Here is a 19,080-nt window from a genome sequence, read left to right as displayed (position 1 = left end):
TGAAGACTTCTAGAAACCAACAGATTATGTAGTTTGGGCATGCACCACAGCATGTACTGCTGGTATCGGGGAAGAAATGACACCTCTCCTCTTGACATTCTTTTAATGGTAATCTTACAGTTCAGTCTCTCCTTTTGGACTGCTGTAGGTACAGGAAGAATGCACTGAAATGGCACCCAGACAAAAACCCAGGGAACAAGGAATATGCGGAGAAGAAATTCAAGGAGATAGCAGAAGCATATGAAGTGCTATCAGACAGTAAGACATTGGACCATTCTCACCATTCCCCATCCCAGGGGTCTCCCATCTCTGAGCTGTTCCCTATGTGCCCTATGTGCCCCCTGCCTTGTTGTGGTCTTTTAGAGACCTTCCCTATAATGCACACATGCCTCTTCCTGAGCTGCTGCTGGCTCCCAGTTCTCACTCCCAGAAGAAGAAGAAGAAGAAGAAGAAGAAGAAGAAGAAGAAGAAGAAGAAGAAGAAGAAGAAGAGTTTGGATTTGATATCCCGCCTTTCACTCCCTTTAAGGAGTCTCAAAGCGGCTAACATTCTCCTGTCCCTTCCTCCCCCACAACAAACACTCTGTGAGGTGAGTGGGGCTGAGAGACTTCAAAGAAGTGTGACTAGCCCAAGGTCACCCAACAACTGCATGTGGAGGAGCGGGGAAGCGAACCCGGTCCCCCAGATTACAAGACTACCGCTCTTAACCACTACACCACACTGGCTCTCCAGTGTGCAGAAGTGAGAACTCAGCCCAATCACAGTCCACCCAACATGAGTTTCCTGTACAACCCCTTCTCCAGGCACCTGGCACCCCCTTTGGTTCACTGCTAGGCTTGCAGGTTCACTGCCAGTCTGCCTTCCACCCATCTCTTGAAAAGGAAGAACGAGGGGCACTTTTAGCAACTATATTTTCTGCTACTTTCCTGCTGTTTGGGGCCACAGTGCTTAGCGTTGGAGGGAGAGGTTGTGGTGTCTCAGGGCAGCAGCGGAGCAAGCCGAGCGCCCTACAGCTGAGGGGGAGGTGGAGGGCAGACCGTTTGGGGAGAGACGTGTGGCTCGGGCACGCTGCAGAACCCGTGGTGAGTGCTGCCTGGCATTTTGCCACCACCGCTCACACCTTGCTCTGCTACTGTCTCAGGAGTCTTGTAGCTAAAGCTTATGCACAGGATTGTAGCAAAAGTTGAATGGGCTTCAAGATGGGACTGGCCTCCTCTCATTCCTTATTTCTGGCAGGTTATAAGCGGGACCTTTATGACCTCTACGGACTCGAGGGGCTGATAGGACTAAGCACAGGTGAGTGGAGGTTGGTGTGTAGACATACAGGACATATTATCCATATGCACCTCTGTTCTGGGCTCAGTCCTCACCACAAGCACTTCCTGGTGCTCTCACCAACTGGTGCTCCTCCCTGATACCCTGAAAGCATAGAGTTTGTTTAGCACTGGAGGGCAGGAGCCTACCCTGTGCAGGCTGACCCAGCTTGCACTTGGAAATTTTCTTCCCTACTAGAAATCTCACAGGGAGAAAAAATCCCAATGAAAATCTGGGTGGCTCAAAACACATTGTTGCTTCACTGTGTCCTTTACCCCTGCCCCCTATCTCTCTATCTTTCTCTCTGTGTTTTCATTTTGGGAGCTGTCCTCTTGCTTGACCACTGTTTGCAAAGGGGTGCATGCATGGAGACCCCTCTTGCATCAAGTGGGAATAATGAACCCTGGGAACTGAATTGTTTTCTTTTGTGGTTTGGGCTGCTTCCTGCTCCGTGTTTCTTCCTTTCTGGCTCTGCATCTTGCTTTGGGCCAAGAGATCATGCCTAGATTCAGCTGTCCTCAGCATATCATCCCCTTTCCCTTCTTCTTTCACTCCCTGAAAGACATCCACAGTGTGCTGAGAAGTGATGGTGACAGATACAGTATCTGGTTTGTTTTCTTGAAGGTGCTGGGTATTATCCAAGCGCCACTGAGACTCTGGACTTCATGTTCACCTTCCGTGATGCAGATGAGGTCTTCAAAGAGTTTTTCGAAGGACAAGATCCCTTCAGCGAACTCTGTGGTATGTGCTGGCACGAGGGGAACAAGGGGTAGGCAACATAAAGCTGCCTTATAATGGTGTCTCTGGCTCACAGCTGTCTCCTCTGGTGGGCAGCAGCTCAGGCCTCAGGCAGAGGGGTCTTCATCAGCCTTTGCACCTGAGACTTCTCTTCATTTAACCTGGAGATGCCAGAGACTAAACGCAATGTGTTCTGCCAAGAGAGATTTATTTTAAAACAGCAGTGCTACACCCAGGCTGCATCCCTTACTGACCCTCCCTTGCACCACCCTCCTTGAATACTTTCTTCTGGTGGGAAAGTGTCTTTGAACCTTGGTAGTAGCTTTGGCTTGCCGTGACAGAGAGATGTGGAAAGGAGGAGATGCAGAAGCGGCTGAGTTTTGCATGGCTGGGCTGCCGCTTACTATACCAAGGTGAGAGCCGCATTTGTGTCCCTGCCCACTTTGCACCTGGCCCCACCCACCAGTAGCATGCAGCCGCTAGAAGTCTGCCTGGGAGGGAATGTGGTCCTTGGGCTGCAAAAGATTCACCACCCTGCTTAAAAATGTCTATAACTTGCTTCTTTTGCTAAAAAATAAAGGCACTAACACCCTGTTCTCAAGACGCAGTACCTTTCTCAGAGACAAAGGAGCTAGATGTTATTATAGCTTGCAGGATCAAGGTTACAAGACAACGGCCTCACTCACATTTTTCTTATTTGCATTATTTTTCAACAGTGGAAACAACTAAAATGTTTCCTCCCCTCGCCAACGGTTCACCCCTGTGCATGTTTGCTCAGATAGCAGTCGCACTGTCTTCAGAGGGTCTTGTGCCCAGATAAGTGTGCGTTGGATTGCTGTGTCACCAGGCTGCTGAAACGGAGCCATTTGGAGAGGAACAGGAGTGGACTTTTGAGAGAGAGAGAGAGAGGATTGTTTGAGCTCTGTCCTCCTAGCCTGAGCCTGAGCTCAGAGCAGTGTTCTGTGCACCCTAATGAATCAGCCACCACAGCAGTGGATTATATTCACTACCATGATCCACAGGGCTTTTCTACTTTGTGCTTTGACAGAGACAAGGACAGGGGGAAGGTTCCAGGTCTAGCTTGGCTGCAATCTTTCTGCTCTGTCCTTGCCCTTACTGAAGGGGTGCATGTCACATAAGACATCCTCTCTGTGTCTTGGGGTATGGTATAATCATGGATTTGTATTGCATTATATCACCTGATCTGCTTAGGCTCATTGCACCAAGCAACGGAACTGAACATGTCCCTGTATTATCTGGGTTATAATGTGTAACTGGAAAGTCTTCCACTTATCAGCCTCCTCCTTCCTTTCCAGAGGAGTTGTCCCCATATACAGATCTTCAAGGAGGAATACCCCAGTGGGTCGTGCCAGGCTGTACCACCTACTCCTATTGCTCCTACAGCTCTCCATTCCAGACAGGTAAGGCAAGGACGCATCACCTTGCAGCCTTGAGAAGCTCAGTGGGCAATCTGCTGCACATGCTCATTGCAGGGCTTGCCTCTGTGCTTCTCCAATACACTTTGCCTCTTCCATATCTGCTTCTCTACCTCATTCTGGCTCTGTCATCTCACAAGGACCCGATTCATCCCTGCTTTTAAATGTCCGAGGAACAATTCTGCTGTTAAGTGTTAGTGCCTCCTTTGTCCAGTCCCTTCATTCCCAATGACATTTGCAGTATGGGAAGGCCTCTGCCATTTGGCTGGTATTGAGGCCTGCGCTAGCTGCCTCTCTCCCCCTCAGCAGTGATGTTGTCACTTTCCCCTCCTAGATTTCTTCACTACGTTTGGGCCTGGTGCTGAATTAGGAATAGGCTTCTGCTCTGTCTCCACATCTACTAAGTACATCAATGGCAAACGGATAACCACCAGGAGGTGAGGTGACAAGGAGGGGCCAGGCGCACGCGAGTTAGCCTGCCCCCTAATCAGATGTAATGGCAAACTATCATTTTCTGCAAAAGCAGAAACAACTCACTAAAGCAAACTGTGCAAAAGGAGAATGGAGAGTGAAGGGGGAAGAGGGAGTTTGTGACTTCGGGACTTTGCTAAACCATCATTTGGCATTTTGTTTGAACTTAGAATATATGTTCCTTTTTTATTACCTGTCCTCCATTAACCCAAATTAATGTGCTGTGCAAATAATACAATAGAAGAGACCTTTAAAAGCACTTCATGTGGGATGAAATGCTCTTACAAATGGGAAATTCTTCCTTATGTTTAACCTAAAACTGCTTCCCTTCAATTATTTTTGCCATGTCCACCTACCTGATCACCGTCTGAGATTTTTAAAATACTATTTAAAACAACCAGTATATTGTCCTTCCTTAATCTGTAGGCGGATCCTTTGCTCAGATTGTTTAACCTTTTATCTTCTTACAGTTCATTTATGAACTGGTATGGGTTTAAAAACCTTTAGTGTCTAAGCCTCAGCACAGTACTGCAAATACAGAATTATCCTTGCTGTAACATTTCAGATTTGCCCTTGCTTAATTTCATTTTGTTTCTCTTGACCAGTTCTCGTTATTATTGAGACAATTTTGAATGCGTAGCTTGTCCTTTGGATTCCTTGCAATTCCACTCCATCCCCTGTACATCTGACTCTTCTCACTCTTGCATAATAATACTGGTAACTAATAACTCCTAACCCTGTGGAGTAGATCTTGACAATTGTTTCCTGCTTACTATCAGTGGTTTCCCAATCAATCGGTTTATTTGTTTAGATATATAACTAGCCCCCATGCTGTGCTTGTGTTAGTTAAAAACTGTTAAGGCAGAAAAAAATGAAGTGAAACATTCTCAGTGTTGACGATAAAAATAGCCACTGTATTAACTTTGTCCTAAGTCTTACAGTGCTTCTGAGCAATGCTCAGGTTTGGATTGTGCTGAGCTTCTAGCAAGAGGGAATTTAGGGAAGAAGTCACTGAGAATGCCTCTGTTGGGGTGTGGGTATGGGGTGGGATGTGGCGACAGTGCATGCTTGACTAGAATGCAATGTGGCAAGTGCTGCAATGCAATATGGCAAGGCCTCTTTTGCAGGATCCTTGAGAATGGGCAGGAGAGAATGGAGATTGACGCGGACGGGGAGCTCAAAGTGGCAGACGTGCGTGGTAAGAAATCAAACTCAGAGGGCGCTAGAGTTGGGCACACATCTAGAAGGGAAGATGGGGGTCTTGGCCTGCATCTCGGTCAGTGGTGACTGGTGTTTACTATGACTGCCAGAGCCAATGGATGACACTGAGCCTAAGTTGAGGAGGAGCAGCTCTATGGCTCACTCTAGGCTGGACAGTCCCTGGAGTAATAAGGGCATCCATTGTACTTCATTGCCCATTAGCGGCTGTGCAAGGATTAAGACTATTTGGGTCCAGGCTTGAACTGGTCCATGTTTCTCCCACATTAAAATAAGCAGAGAAATCCATTGAGGTCAAGATATTCTTTTCACATTGGCAGTGGGTCCTCCTTGATGGAGGGCTGTTGAAGGGGCACTGGGAAGGCTTCCCATTCTATGTTGCTATCTCAGGTGCTAAAGAACCCTGCCCCTGCTCCCATTGTCTCTCATTCCTATCCAAATGACACTGCTGCATGCTGGGGCAGAGCGCAAAGCCCCTTTGAGCCTCAGGGGTGCTGGGCCCACAGAGTGATGCTGAAGGGGCTGCTTCCCCACCCCTTGCTTTGTTCACCTCCTCCAGACCTCACCAACGACAACTTGAAGGCCACGGTGGAGCTCATCCAGCCGGAGCAACACGAGATCCTGCACTCGTCTGCTACGGACATCCCGACTCCGCCACGCCCGCAGAGCGCAGGGTTCTCTTTCACCCACCCTGAAGACGAAGACAAGGAGCTGCATCGGGCCACCCTGGCCTACAGCCTGTCTGAGATGGAGACCGTGGGGCAGCAGCACCTGGCAGGCGCCTCCCGAGACAGCTCCAGGAAGAGGCGAGGGAGCGCGAGGCGGGCACACAAAAGGGCGCCAGGGCCCAGCGAGGAAGTGGCGGGTGCTCCCTTTCCCATTAGAGCCAGGAGCCCGGGCGCAGGAGACAACACAAAGGAGGACAAGCCAGCAGAAGGCCCAAAGGGCAGAGGCTGCACTGAAGAGCCAGAGGGGCAGCAGCTCGCCTTGCCGGCAGCCCCTGAAGAGAATGACTCGCTCCTCAGTGACATGCGGTATGTCTTCCCCGACATTATCCCTTCCCACAGGGAGAGGGAATCCATCATGTGCACTGTCCTCTGAGCCTCACCGACATGCAAGAGAAGAACGCTCCCGTGTCCAATAAAGGTCACAGCCTGGCTGTTGGTCTCCACAGTGGCATTATTCCCCTGAGAGGGGGGCATGCAGGGTACCCCAGCCCAGCCTCTGCCTGAACTGCCAAGCTCAGAGGTGTGCACTTATTTTATTTAAAACCGTTTATGTATCACATTTTTTTAAAAAAATCTCTTACGAAAGCAGTGTATCATGAAAACATTAATGATTTTACTACGTGCACTTCATTTGCATAATTCAGACATGGGGAATTAGATCTAGCTGGTAGAATGGATCCTTATTTCCCCCACAGACCAGCTTTGAGCCCTGGGCTCCTTGGGAATGAAGGGTGGGGTACAAATTCAATAAATAATTGAGTCAGTCATTATGATGTCAAGTGACCACTTTGAGGCATCCTACCAGTGCCAAATAATTATTCTGATGTCAGAACTTGGTTTTTCTGGGTGCAGCCTAATTGAAAGTGTGTTGGTGAGGAGAACCAGTCAAACCAGAAAAGAGTGGAGGAGCTTCAAACAGCTGTGGTTGCCTGATAAATGGATCATCTCTAGGATTTGTCCTCTTCCCCTGCCACCATATTACTGGCTTGCAAAATTACGAAGAACTAGAAGGGACCCAAATCCTGTCTTGTTGAAGAAAGGGCAGCCTTCTACCCTACAGCTCACTTACTATTCAGTGTTCTTAGTGAGGAAGGGAGATGTTCAAGCCTAGCTGAAAGCTGCACCCTCTAGTCCAGATGCATGGGAGCAGGTTACAAAGATTCAATAGCAAGGCAGGTGCTTTGCACTTGTAGAGATGCCAATCACTTTTCCATCACTGCCTGCAGACACTGAGAAAGGCTGTCCCAGCAGATACATACAAGATGGATGGTGCATCATGTCAGCAAAAGATCAACCTGTTGAACGAGTTGTGGTTAACACCTGCTCTGCATCATACCCTTGAGTGAAGATAATGGCACCTGGAAAAGGTGTATGCTAGTAGGGTGAGGAACCTGGAGGCAGTTCTTAGAAGCAGGACACCCACACAGATTAATATCCCACTGCATAGGTCCTGTGATGGGGCACTGCTTTTATAAATATATAAACTGTTAGGATCTCACCACAAAGTTAGGAACATAGCACCAAGAGCAGACTCTGGTCCCTCCCATAGCACCATAAGACACCCTGTCATCCTCCCCCCCCCCATTTCATTTGTTTTTAAAATAAGCAAGTTTCTACCCTTTGCAAAAACATATGCAGACTTGCCAGGTAAAGACACTGTTACGGTCTCTCTACATTGACCACTATTCTCTCTCACACACAAAAAGACAACAACCTATTTGCATATGCTATTTTTTAAAATATAAACCAATTTAGCATTGCTAAGCATTAAGCATAAGCAATTAAGGAAAACACAGGTCAGGATGATTTAAGCCTCTACCCTGACACTGTCCTATTGATTTGATGCACAGCCTTACCAATTTTTCTGGATTACTGTAAGAACATGGAATTCCCCATGCATCCAGTAATTCCTTATGACTTTGGGTGTTCACCAGGAAAGCACTCCTTTCTGTGGCTTCCATCCACTGGGGGTGAGTAACACACACTGGGGAATTGGCATCAAGGCCTTCTGCCAGGGTGGTTTCTTCTTTGTGTGTTAACTAGCTGGCAAATGCCTGCCTGTGGTAACTATTACTCATGTGATTTGTGTATCTAGCACCACCAGTTACAAACAGCACACAGGACTAGCTGAGAAGCATATGGAATTGAGGGATAGTGTTATAAAAGGTCTCTTACTCATCATTCATAAGAGGTTTTCCATTCTCTCTCTTTCATCCCCCATTGCAAAACAAAGTGTTTCCTTATTCGCTTGCCCCCCTTTTTCTGATCTGTCACATCTCTAGCTCCTTTGCTGCCAAATTCCACCCTTTCATTCTGGGGCCATGCACCCAGGCCCAAGCCAATTATCAGATTCTTATTGTTGTTTTTGAAGACTAGGTAACCCTGTGACATCACCAAGACCCACCTCTTGAGTCTCAGGCTTTAGGATCCTGGTGGAGACCTGGCTGACAAGCTTCTATAATAGCAGCAATATTCCCCTAATGCTGAGTCACTGCAGCTGGCTTCTGCCATCCACCCTGCCTGTTCTAAATTGCTACATCATGTCTCAGTTGTGCTACTGCTACCACCCACCAGTTTATAACAACAATTATGTTCTGGTATTTTCTCAGCTGACCTGCTGCCTCCATGTTGTGCTCATGTTGACAGAACTTGCAGCCAACTACCCACCTCACCTCCCTCACACACCATTTCACACAAGTCCTTACTTTCTAAAACAAGAAATTTATAGTGTAAGACACAGCTGGAGATTATCATCCCCCCCCCATGGAACATCTATATTAGGGAAATTACCTTTACTAGGGTCTTTATGAGGCTGCCTTGTGGGACATCTTTGGGAGAAGAAAAGGCTAAGGAGTAAACCTTACACAAATCTGGAGTAGAGTCCCTAAGGCTGTTGGATGGTGTCTTGTACATCTCCTTCTGGCAACTCCTGCAGCCAAGCTGGTGCCAAACATATTACTTTGTGTTTGCAGGTGTCTGTAAACAGGCAAGACCCCCCCCCCATTTCCTTTGTTGTGTGAGGTAACTTGTGTTATTATACATCATTTATAATTTTACAATTCTATAATTTCACAATTGCACCCAGTTCATTTACTCATGATTTGTTTTTAATCTTTTGACTTGATCATTGAAAGCTCCTTGTGTTGTATTTATATTATTTTGCTGTTAAACCTGTTTTTCTTTTCATGGGTATTTTTATTTTTTAGAAAAATAAAATACTTAAGTCTGCTACCCTTTATGCAGAGAGGGATGGTAATGTGGCACTAGTACAGAAGGGTTTAAATAATAATAATAATAATAATAATAATAATAATAATAATAATAATAATAATAATAAAGTTGTTATTGTTATTATTATTTTATTAACCGAACACTAGTGGGAATGAAATCCATGTAGCACTGAGCATCAGGTTCAGAGAGAAAAGCTGCAACCTGAGACCCAGGGTTGCCTGACAGTGTAACCCTAGACGTGTCTACTCTGAAGTCAGCCCCAGCGGGTTCGACGAGCCTTACTCCCAGGTAAGAGCGCGCCCTGCACGCGTTGCAGCCTGAGATGCTGCGAGATGTTTCCACGCACAAAAGGGGGGCGGCTTCCCCGGCTGCGCAAGGGGTTCCGCCGGCGTACCGGAGTCGTAGCGCACATCCGCGTGGGGCCGGGAGGGGGCTTCACGCGCCGCCCGTGGCAAGCGCGCTCCAGAGAATTCCACCGGAGCCCCGAGCAGCTGTTGGCCGCGGCCTCCTCGTCTTACCTCACCGGTTCAGAGTGCAGGGTTCGACGTCACAATGGAGCCGCGCGTTCCATTGGCCGGCGCCGGCGCCAGTCCCCGGGGCCGAGCTGGGGCTTGCAGGCCGGGGCCCTCCTCCGCTCTTCCCTTGACAGCCGCATCAGGAGGCGAGAGCGGCGAAGAACTCGCGTCCCAAGCGAGCGGGGCTGCAGAGCTGCGGAGCATGGTGCAGTCCGCAGGGAGCCTCCTCCAGCGCTGAGGTACGATTGCTTGCTGGCTTTGCCTGCTGCCCGCTTGTTTCTCGGAGCATCGGGTGCCATTGCAATAAAACAAAAGCGAGGCAGATGACGGCCAGGGGAGAGCGGCCGCATGAAGAGATCTGGAGATGCAGATCTCTTGTAGGATCCCCGGGATAGGAATGTGGAGCAGCTGGCAGATTCCCTGAGAGAGCCTATCTGCCGACCCACCGACGAGGCTCTAGCAGCTCTGACAAGCAGAAGTGTTTCGAAGTTGCGCTTGCTGTCAATACGATTTAAAAACCGCTTTACCCCTATAGAGGGGTGGGAGGGTATTGTTTTTCCTATTTCGTGTCTTTGCACTGTAAACCGCACTTGTGATCGTCGGGCGAAGGGCGGTATATAAATTCAACGAATAATAAATAAAAACAACAGTTTCGATCCTTTGCTATCGCCTTGTCGTCCCCGCATCTAGCAGGACTGAAGGGTCAAAGGGTGGCATCCACCCCTAGTCTCCCCGCTTTCAAGTCACGCTCTTGTGTCGGGTGGGCGTTGCGTGTGTGTATACGTACGTTACGCGGAGAGAGCAGCTGAGTTTCGTTCCGCAGTAACTAACGCGCTGTCCAAAAATAGGGTTTAAGATCCGAGAGGCTGTGGGTAGTTTTAGGCATGCCTGTTTCTTCCCCACCCAAAATGCCATCAGAAAAAGAGGCGTTTGCAACCCGCCGGTGCTGCCCTGCACGGAATGCGTGTTGGTTGTTTTTTCCTGCCGGCAGGAAAATGGGTGCTATGGGGAAAGGCGCTGTTAGAACAGTCGAGAAGCTGAAACGCGATCGGTCCCTCGCACCGGCCGGATGTTGTGCTTGTTGTCGATCCGGTGGCGCACCGCAAAACAAAGGGAGAGGCGAGGGCCCGGAGCCAGCCCCGAGAGGCACAAATAAGCATTTTCGCCGAGAAACGGCAACAAAAGCACTCACGCTTTCTAGGAGAACTCGGGAGAAGGCCTGCCCCTGATTGCAGGCTGCTGCAAACAAAATTGTAGGATTCTACCAACGGATTGAGATAAATGGGAAGGGGCGGTGGGAGCTCCTTAGAGGAAGGGTGGTTTTAAAAGATCAGCTTGAGCAAGGGCGAACTGACTACGCAGGGAGTTGGTGACGATTTTATTCAGATTTTATTCGATTCAAACACAAATGTGCACTAGGCGAGGCGGGAAAGAGAATATGATGTTCGAGCAACTTTTGAAGAAGTGAGCTGGTGCCATAAAAAAGTCAAATGAAATGAAAGGTGTAGGAAGGTGCCCCCCCCCCCCCAGGAAGGGAACTTGATGAGGTTCTGAAGAGTGTCTCAAGTCAAATACTTTGACCTGGAAACCCATCTCCCTGATCTCGGAGTCCTTAATATTACTTAGTATTGGTTTGCATATTTTAGGGTGGTGTTGGAAAGTCATTCTTGTCAGAGGGTGACCTCAAATGGAATGTCTCTGCATAACTTGGGGGGGGGGGGGAGAAGGGAAATACTTTTAATGTGGAAATGGGGTTAGTGTAACAATGTTAAGGTGGGGTCTTTCTGCTTCTTTCCCAGAGGAGGAGAAAAGAAAACCACCCTATTGCAAAAGGCTTCTCTGCCTCTTCTACTCCAGCAAAGTAGAGGTAAGGAAGGTACCCCTGTCAGAGAGTTTAGGCAGAACCCAGCTCAGAGGAGGATAGCAAGTGAAGGGGCACCCTGTCATCTCCACACCAGCTTCCAAATTAGTTTAAATTTTGGAGGACACGTTGACAGAAGAGTGGATGATCCACAAAGGAAGTGGCAACAGGGAGTGGTGTATCATGAATCTGATAAATTGAAAACCCAAGACTGAAGAGCTCAAAGGAGTCAGCACTGATGAGTATCAGCATTAAAAAACAAGCAACCCCACAGAGTCAACATCTTTGCATTGTAACTGCAAAGAGCATGGGGTTGTGATTTCATTTCTTATCATTCATATAGCAACTAGCCTGCAGGAGTTCTCCTTGTGAGTTAAATGCCCGAGCATCCATTTGTATGATCCAAACAGGTAAGCAACGATCTGCAGGTCAGCAGGCAAAGCTGAGCTTCAGAACTGGGCTGCAACACTGAGACAGAAAACCCTCCTTGGTCGTTTTCCTGCCTTAGTGTTGTCACAGCAGCTATTCTTGCTCCTCCCGCAGCCTCCTAATCTCTTAAAAACGTAATGGCCACTAAACCGCTTAATGCATAAAGATACTTAATGAGGAAGGCAATGGGCCAGTAGTATCCTTTTGGGTGCACTGGGCCTGGGTCAGCTCAGGTGCTTGTCCAGTGTTGCCTTTGGGTTTCCCCATGGATCCCATGCGTGAATGGGTTTAGCAATAAGCATCCTAAGGTGATTCCTGTAAAACCAGATGTCTTTCCGTCTATCCATCCTGGAAGAAGAGACTTTTCAGTGAGAGGGAGTGTCACCCATAGGCTCCATGGCAAGGGATGGTCAGGGATGATAGATGTTGGGGGTATCTGGAGGCTCACAGATCCCACCCCCCTGCTTTGCGTGATGATCCAAAACCATGGTGCAAGCAACAGTGTTGTGTTGTGGATGCATCTCCACACCAAGGGGCTTTTAGGTTGCAAAGCAGCTCTTTGCTGGCTGGAGGCAATTTCATCCGCAGTCTGTGGTTGACATAACTCAAGCAGCTTCCTATATTTCTTGTGTTTTAAGCAGTACTCTTCATATATGAATCTGGCCTAAGGCTCCAACCAGCAGACAGTTTAGTAGCATGGGCTGCTAAACCTGTCTGGGCTTCAGGAGGCATGGGCCAGGATTGCTATGCACTTGAAGTTTTGTAGGAGGAGTTTTGGAATTGGAACAACTTCCCTTAAATCCTGATGCAACCAAGCAGGGGCCATTCAGAAGCTTTCTTTCAAGCACCACCCTACTTGCATGCGTGAATGGGTTTAGCAATAAGCATCCTAAGGTGATTCCTGTAAAACCAGATGTCTTTCCGTCTATCCATCCTGGAAGAAGAGACTTTTCAGTGAGAGGGAGTGTCACCCATCTAACTAGTGTTTATGCAGAGTAGTTGTTTCAAAAGCAGCAGCACCAGGTCATGGCAATTATAGATCCAAGCTGGGAAGTGTGTGGACCATGTCTGCTGAAGTCAGGCTTCTTTAGTCAGAGAACAGGAGGCTTGTACCTCCCACGTTATTCTCTGCCCTTTCATAAGGCTATCAGTCCCTGTTAGCAGCACCTTGGGACACCGTGATAAGCACAGAGTAGAAGAGGCACCCCATACAGCTCAGATCCAGGCAGATAGTCGTAGGAAGATGCATGAGATTGGGACCTGCCTGATTTATCCTTGTGGTGGCTTTGTCCCATTCTTGGACTTATGAAGAGTTATCCGCAGATAGTTTCATAAGATACACACTTGCAGCATAAGCCTGTTCATGTTTCCATGGAAGTAAGATCTTCCGTGGTACTCTCATGTGAGCATATATATAAGATTGCAGCTGCAATCCATTTATTTTGGAGTAAATTAAAAGATGCCTGCTGCTTAGGAGAAAAGCAATGACAAACCTAGACAGCATCTTAAAAAGCAGAGACATCACCTTGCCAACAAAGGTCTGTATAGTTAAAGCTATGGTTTTCCCAGTAGTGATGTATGGAAGTGAGAGCTGGACCATAAAGAAGGCTGATCGCCGAAGAATTGATGCTTTTGAATTATGGTGCTGGAGGAGACTCTTGAGAGTCCCATGGACTGCAAGAAGATCAAACCTATCCATTCTGAAGGTAATCAGCCCTGAGTGCTCACTGGAAGGACAGATCGTGAAGCTGAGGCTCCAAGACTTTGGCCACCTCATGAGAAGAGAGGACTCCCTGGAAAAGACCCTTATGTTGGGAAAGATTGAGGGCACAAGAAGAAGGGGACAACAGAGGACGAGATGGTTGGACAGTGTTCTCAAAGCTACCAGCATGAGTTTGACCAAACTGCGGGAGGCAGTGAAAGACAGGAGTGCCTGGCGTGCTCTGGTCCATGGGGTCACGAAGAGTCGGACACGACTAAATGACTAAACAACAACAACAACAAGAAGTTCTACTGAACTCAATGCTTAACAGGCATGCGTAGGATTGCATATTCAAAGAGTAATCTTAAACCTGTTTCTCAGAACTGCCACTGTGTCTGGCAGGGATTACTCCCAGGGAAGTTGTACATAGGATTGCAGTTGTAATCTCTTAACTGGGCACTGCTGAATACAGCCCATAATGTGTGCTCTGGTTATTTGAGCTATTTTATTTTTTAAAAATAAATAAATCCTTATGAAGCACTTCATGGGCTGGGAAAAAAGCTAACTGTATGCACATCTAAAGCTGTTCAGAGCTTTGAGTGGAAGTCATCGTAGTGCTACATCGCTCATTCTGTAAGTGCAAGGATTTCTCTTTGCTTAGCAGATCTCCCCCATCTTCTCCCTGCCCCCACATGCCCTCTAAATCTCTTTTAGGGGTTCCCTCAGTGCTCTGGAGCAGATTAAAAGAGGACACAGGGCAGGAGGAGTCCTCTTGCCCAAGCAGAAATTGTGGTGCTGACAGGATGCACTGGTTGAGTACTACCCCTAATCTAGTAAGATGATAAAAAAAAATTGCAGTTACAACCCTAAATAAACTTACTAAGAAGTAACCCTTATTGAACCCAATGGGACTGACTTCTGAGTTCACACTGCATTTCAGACTACCCAGGTTGCAACTCTATGCCACAAAGAGCAGTTTCCTTTGTGACCATTAAGCTTCTCTTGCAGTTTTTGTTGTAAATGTGAAAGATAAAGAGAGGCATTTGGTATGAGAATAAGTCTTCCAGACAATCTAGTTTTTACTTCCACTTTCAGGGAAAATATGCAATACCTTCTCAAGCTGAAATGTGTTTTACTGCTTTTGCAACATAAAATACGTGATTTAATAACTTTGCATACAAAATTTCACTATTTGACATATTTATGAAAGGTACTGAGGAATCTTATGCATATTTCGTAATGCCTACTCTAGTTTAGTCTAGTTTATTCACTTAGGATTGCAGCTTCAAAAACGTTAGGCTGGATTCCTGTTTGCATTTACGTGGAAGTAAGTCCCTTTAAACAATGGTACGTATGTTTGAGTAGATATGCTAAGGTTTGCACTGTTACATCTGTAGCTGGAAGTCTGTGGCACAGTTAGAAGATTGGGACCAGGTCAAAAGGACAGTACACATAGGCTAGTTGCTTCTAGTTTCTCCAAACTAGATCAGATGTCACCAAAAGATTAGCAGCAATTCACTAGCAGGGAAGGCCCTTTCATAAAAGATGACAGCACCCTCTAGGTGTGGAATTGCAGCTTGTATCTGAGTGTTGTATACATCCAAAGCATACACTTCATTCTCTAATGATGTAGAGAATACATACATAGAAATCCTACCTAGAAATCATTACAATACACGTTTTGAGTGGGTAGAAGCTTAAGCATTTCACTCATTCAAATAATGAAACTATTGCATAGGAGCTTCCCTGCCCACACCCCAGTGTTAAGAGAGAGAGAGAGATGAGAAGGCATTCCCACCCTCCCTGGATATTCACATCTCTATCTATGCACTTTTTAGATCCCTGTTCCTTCTCTTTAAATGACTGGACATTTATTTACAGTGCAAACATAGCAAGCGCATATGTGGATCTTTCGTGTCCCTTACTATTTTCCTTAGAATGTGCGAATGCCACACCTGTTGCTTTGGTGGAAAAGGACTGGAGGAAATTTAAAGACTACCTGCAGATACATTGTAAAATCCATGAATGTTAAAATGATGTGAGATACAAAATAATATGGCATTAGCGAATAAGTTATGATTACGCAATAAGGAATGTAATAGGGATGAAAGTTTGGAAATAAGACTTACTTAATATTTTAATAGATAACGAGATTTGAAAGAGGATAGGGATTTGCTGAATTTGATGGTAAACAGGAACACAAGGAAGGGAGGTGTGGGGAAGTCAAGAAACAAGGTTAAGAAATTTAGAACTTTAAAGGGGAAAGTGTTTAGTCTTTCTCTTTTTTTTCTTTATGTACTCTTTATTTTCTTGCTCTATGTTTCGTACTCTTTTATTTTTTATATGTTCTTATGTATCTCTCTAAAAAATCTTAATAAAATATCTTATATATATAAAAAAGAAACTCAGAGCTAATGAACCAAGTCTGCATTTAGAAGAACGTGTTTGGTCTCTTGGTGGTGAAGCGTGGCTTATGTTGATGATGCAGAACTCTATGTGGCAGAGGGAACTTGATTTTGGAATCATGGAACTGCTTGACAGCTGGTCTGTGGCACTTGCTAGCAACAATCTCTTCAACCTTCATGATCTGAATTGAGTGAGCACGAGCTCTAGGACGGGCTCCCATATTGCAGCAGCTCCAGTAGTTATCAAAGCTCCAGCAGTTGTCAAATCCCTGTATTCCCTGTACATGTTATGAGTTCCACTACGAGAATCATAGCGCAGCCAGATATCGAAATTTTTCACCTTCAACGGAGACCTCTCAAAAACCTGTCCACAGTACAAAATTTCCCCAGAAGATTTCGTCTTCTTCAGCTGAGAGATAAAGTGCCAGAAACGGGACTTTGCAACGACATGATTAGGAGCAAAGAGGCGCATATGATAGAGAGGTGGAGTTGGGCATTTAGGAGTAGGGAGGCATCTCCCAACAACTTCCTCAGGGTGCCTGACGCCTTCATGGTGCTGCCTCTTTCCTTCTCTGCTGCAGTTGTACCAGTTGTTTTGAGGACTCAGGAACGGCAAAGATCTTGGTCTGGTTGTATCCGTGAGCCCTTTTCATGTGTTACTACAAGACTCTTGACACAACCATTCCGCTATAGTTTCTGACCAGCGATAAAGGGTGGGTGGGAGGGCTATTTTAATTTGGGTGGTGTTAGCTTGGGTAATGCCCAACAGAGGTGTGCTATACTAACCTTTCCCTCTTACTCTAGGTTTGCAGCGTAGCACATTTGGGCACCATGGTGGATTACTATGAAGTGCTGGGGGTGCCCCATGGCGCCTCACCGGATGACATCAAAAAGGCGTAAGTGGCATTCTCTCCATTTCTGACTAAGGCTACTGACTGCTAGTCCTGGTGTGGTGGTTATGAGTGTGGCTGTGAGATGTGGAAGTGGTGGCATAGTGTACCTGGCCACAGTTTTGTGGAGGGCAGCCTGTTTAAGTTTGTGACAAGAATAATGAGCACTCAGAACACTGTGTTTCCCAGTGTTAGGGGATACAGGGTGGTTTTGTGGCCGTAAGTTGTATTGCCAACTTTGCCTTGGACTCTGATTAGCCTTGGACGCTGCATTTTCCCAGTGCTTTGGGGTTTTTCCTTTCTGCTTCCATCTTTTGGTTCCACTCGAGCTCCTAGTTTTCCTGTGAAGAACATGGTAGCTACACAAAATCAAGCTGCATAGTGCCTTTAAAAATCATATTGTTAGAAAAGCATTGTTTAATGTTTGGATAAGATATAAAGATCTGTTGGAAAACAAAACCCCTAGATGGGTATCACCAGTGGAGGCCAAGGCAGTGAAGAAACTCAATATGGAGGTCGGATGGCCGAAGTATTGGGAAATTTTGGAACAGGATGGAGATAAGTTGAAATTACAAAGTCATGAGAAATTGAAATATAAAGTACAAAATTGGTTTCAGTATCATCAAATAATGGAGTTTTTCAAACAGGACAGGAAAATTGGCTTTCAGATGGAAAAATCAAAACTAGAGACTGAATTGTTAGAACCCAATACTAAGAATTTATCCAGAATGTATAACTTGTTGCTGAAATGGAATACACAGGACGAAACAGTCAAATCGGTTATGATTAAGTGGGCACAGGATGTTGGTCATAACATTATGTCAGCTGACTGGGAATGGTTATGGAACACCGGTATTAAATTCACGGCATGTAATGCCTTAAAGGAAAACATTATGAAAATGGTCTATAGGTGGTACATGACCCCAGTCAAGCTGGCAAAAATTTATCATTTGCCCGATAACAAATGTTGGAAATGTAAAGAGACTGAAGGTACCTTCTATCACCTTTGGTGGACATGCCCGAAGATTAAGGCTTTCTGGGAAATGATCTATAATGAAATGAAAAAGGTACTTAAATGTACTTTTCCCAAAAAACCAGAGGCCTTTCTCTTGGGCATTGTTGGCCAATTGGTGTCAAAGAGGGATAGAACTTTCTTTATGTACGCTACAACAGCAGCAAGAATACTTATCGCAAAGTATTGGAAGACACAAGATCTACCCACTCTGGAAGAATGGCAGATGAAAGTGATGGACTATATGACATTGGCCGAGATGACAGGCAGAATCCGTGACCAAGGAAAAGAGACGGTGGAAGAAGAATGGAGAAAATTCAAAAGTTATCTTAAGGACTATTATAAACTTAATGAATGTTAAAGTGTTGTGGTTCTCAGAAACAAAGGGATACAGTGATATAAGGTCAGAATATAGAGATGACTAAGATGACAGAGGTTGGAAAGTAACAATTGGGAGTTGCTATAAAATTATGGACATTGGGATGCAGAAAGGGGGGGTATGGGGAAGTCCTAGAAAAGAGGTTTATGAAAATATGCTATGAAATTATACATGTATGTTTGTCTTTTTAAGTGTTTGTTTGTTTTCTAAAATTTTGTAAAACCAATAAAAATTTTATTAAAAAAAAAAAAGAACATGGTAGCTACTAGTTTCAGGTCTAATGTACTTGATCTGAGAATCTGTTCTAGCTCTAGGGGCTGTTATGCAGGTACTTAGTTGCCAAATACTGAAAATTCACTTTTCTTGCGACTCCTCAATTGAGGGCTGCCTTATATTATGTTTGTCTGATTTCCCTTCACTGCCTAATTAACGTTCACAAACTTTCTGCCTGCAGGAATACTATAGCATATAAAAAGGAGGCTTTAGATTGCCAAGAGAACAGATCAACATAAGTATTTAAATTCAGTTTCCAAACTACATTTTGTATATTTTCCAAAAACCAAAGCACATGCTGATTGGTTGCCATAACCGTTAAAGCAGGCTGACGTGCAGAAATAGTGCCTTGGAGACTGATCCAAGCAGGCTGATCCGAAACCTTTGCTTGTGCAGCAGCTTGTGTGAAGATTCAGATTTGATTTGATTTTTAAATGAGAAATCTACTAGAAGTAAAACTAAAAAAAAAAAAAAGAAT

At 45.8% G+C, this 19,080-nt stretch overlaps 1 protein-coding gene and 1 pseudogene across 2 annotated transcripts in view; one reads left to right on the top strand and one right to left on the bottom strand.

Moving 5' to 3' along the window:
* The window catches only part of LOC308576343 (uncharacterized protein), a 35,487-nt gene that overhangs the window by 2,969 nt on the left and 13,438 nt on the right, over nt 1-19,080 (top strand). The window contains exons 3-13 of the mRNA XM_081175613.1: nt 149-258; nt 1,237-1,296; nt 1,939-2,055; nt 3,369-3,473; nt 3,823-3,925; nt 5,087-5,157; nt 5,737-6,277; nt 9,453-9,675; nt 9,786-9,890; nt 11,453-11,518; nt 16,853-16,944. Of these exons, the coding sequence (XP_081031739.1) occupies nt 149-258; nt 1,237-1,296; nt 1,939-2,055; nt 3,369-3,473; nt 3,823-3,925; nt 5,087-5,157; nt 5,737-6,277; nt 9,453-9,675; nt 9,786-9,890; nt 11,453-11,518; nt 16,853-16,944 (1,593 nt within the window). The remainder of the gene's footprint in view (nt 1-148; nt 259-1,236; nt 1,297-1,938; nt 2,056-3,368; nt 3,474-3,822; nt 3,926-5,086; nt 5,158-5,736; nt 6,278-9,452; nt 9,676-9,785; nt 9,891-11,452; nt 11,519-16,852; nt 16,945-19,080) is intronic.
* Nucleotides 16,044-16,615, bottom strand: LOC308597736 (large ribosomal subunit protein eL20 pseudogene; annotated as a pseudogene). The gene has a single exon. The product of its transcript is annotated as a large ribosomal subunit protein eL20 pseudogene (transcript).

Source organism: Podarcis bocagei, assembly GCF_964188305.1.
Source record: "Podarcis bocagei genome assembly, chromosome: 1".
Classification (NCBI taxonomy): Eukaryota; Metazoa; Chordata; class Lepidosauria; order Squamata; family Lacertidae; genus Podarcis; species Podarcis bocagei.
This window is presented reverse-complemented; position numbering and strand designations above follow the sequence as displayed.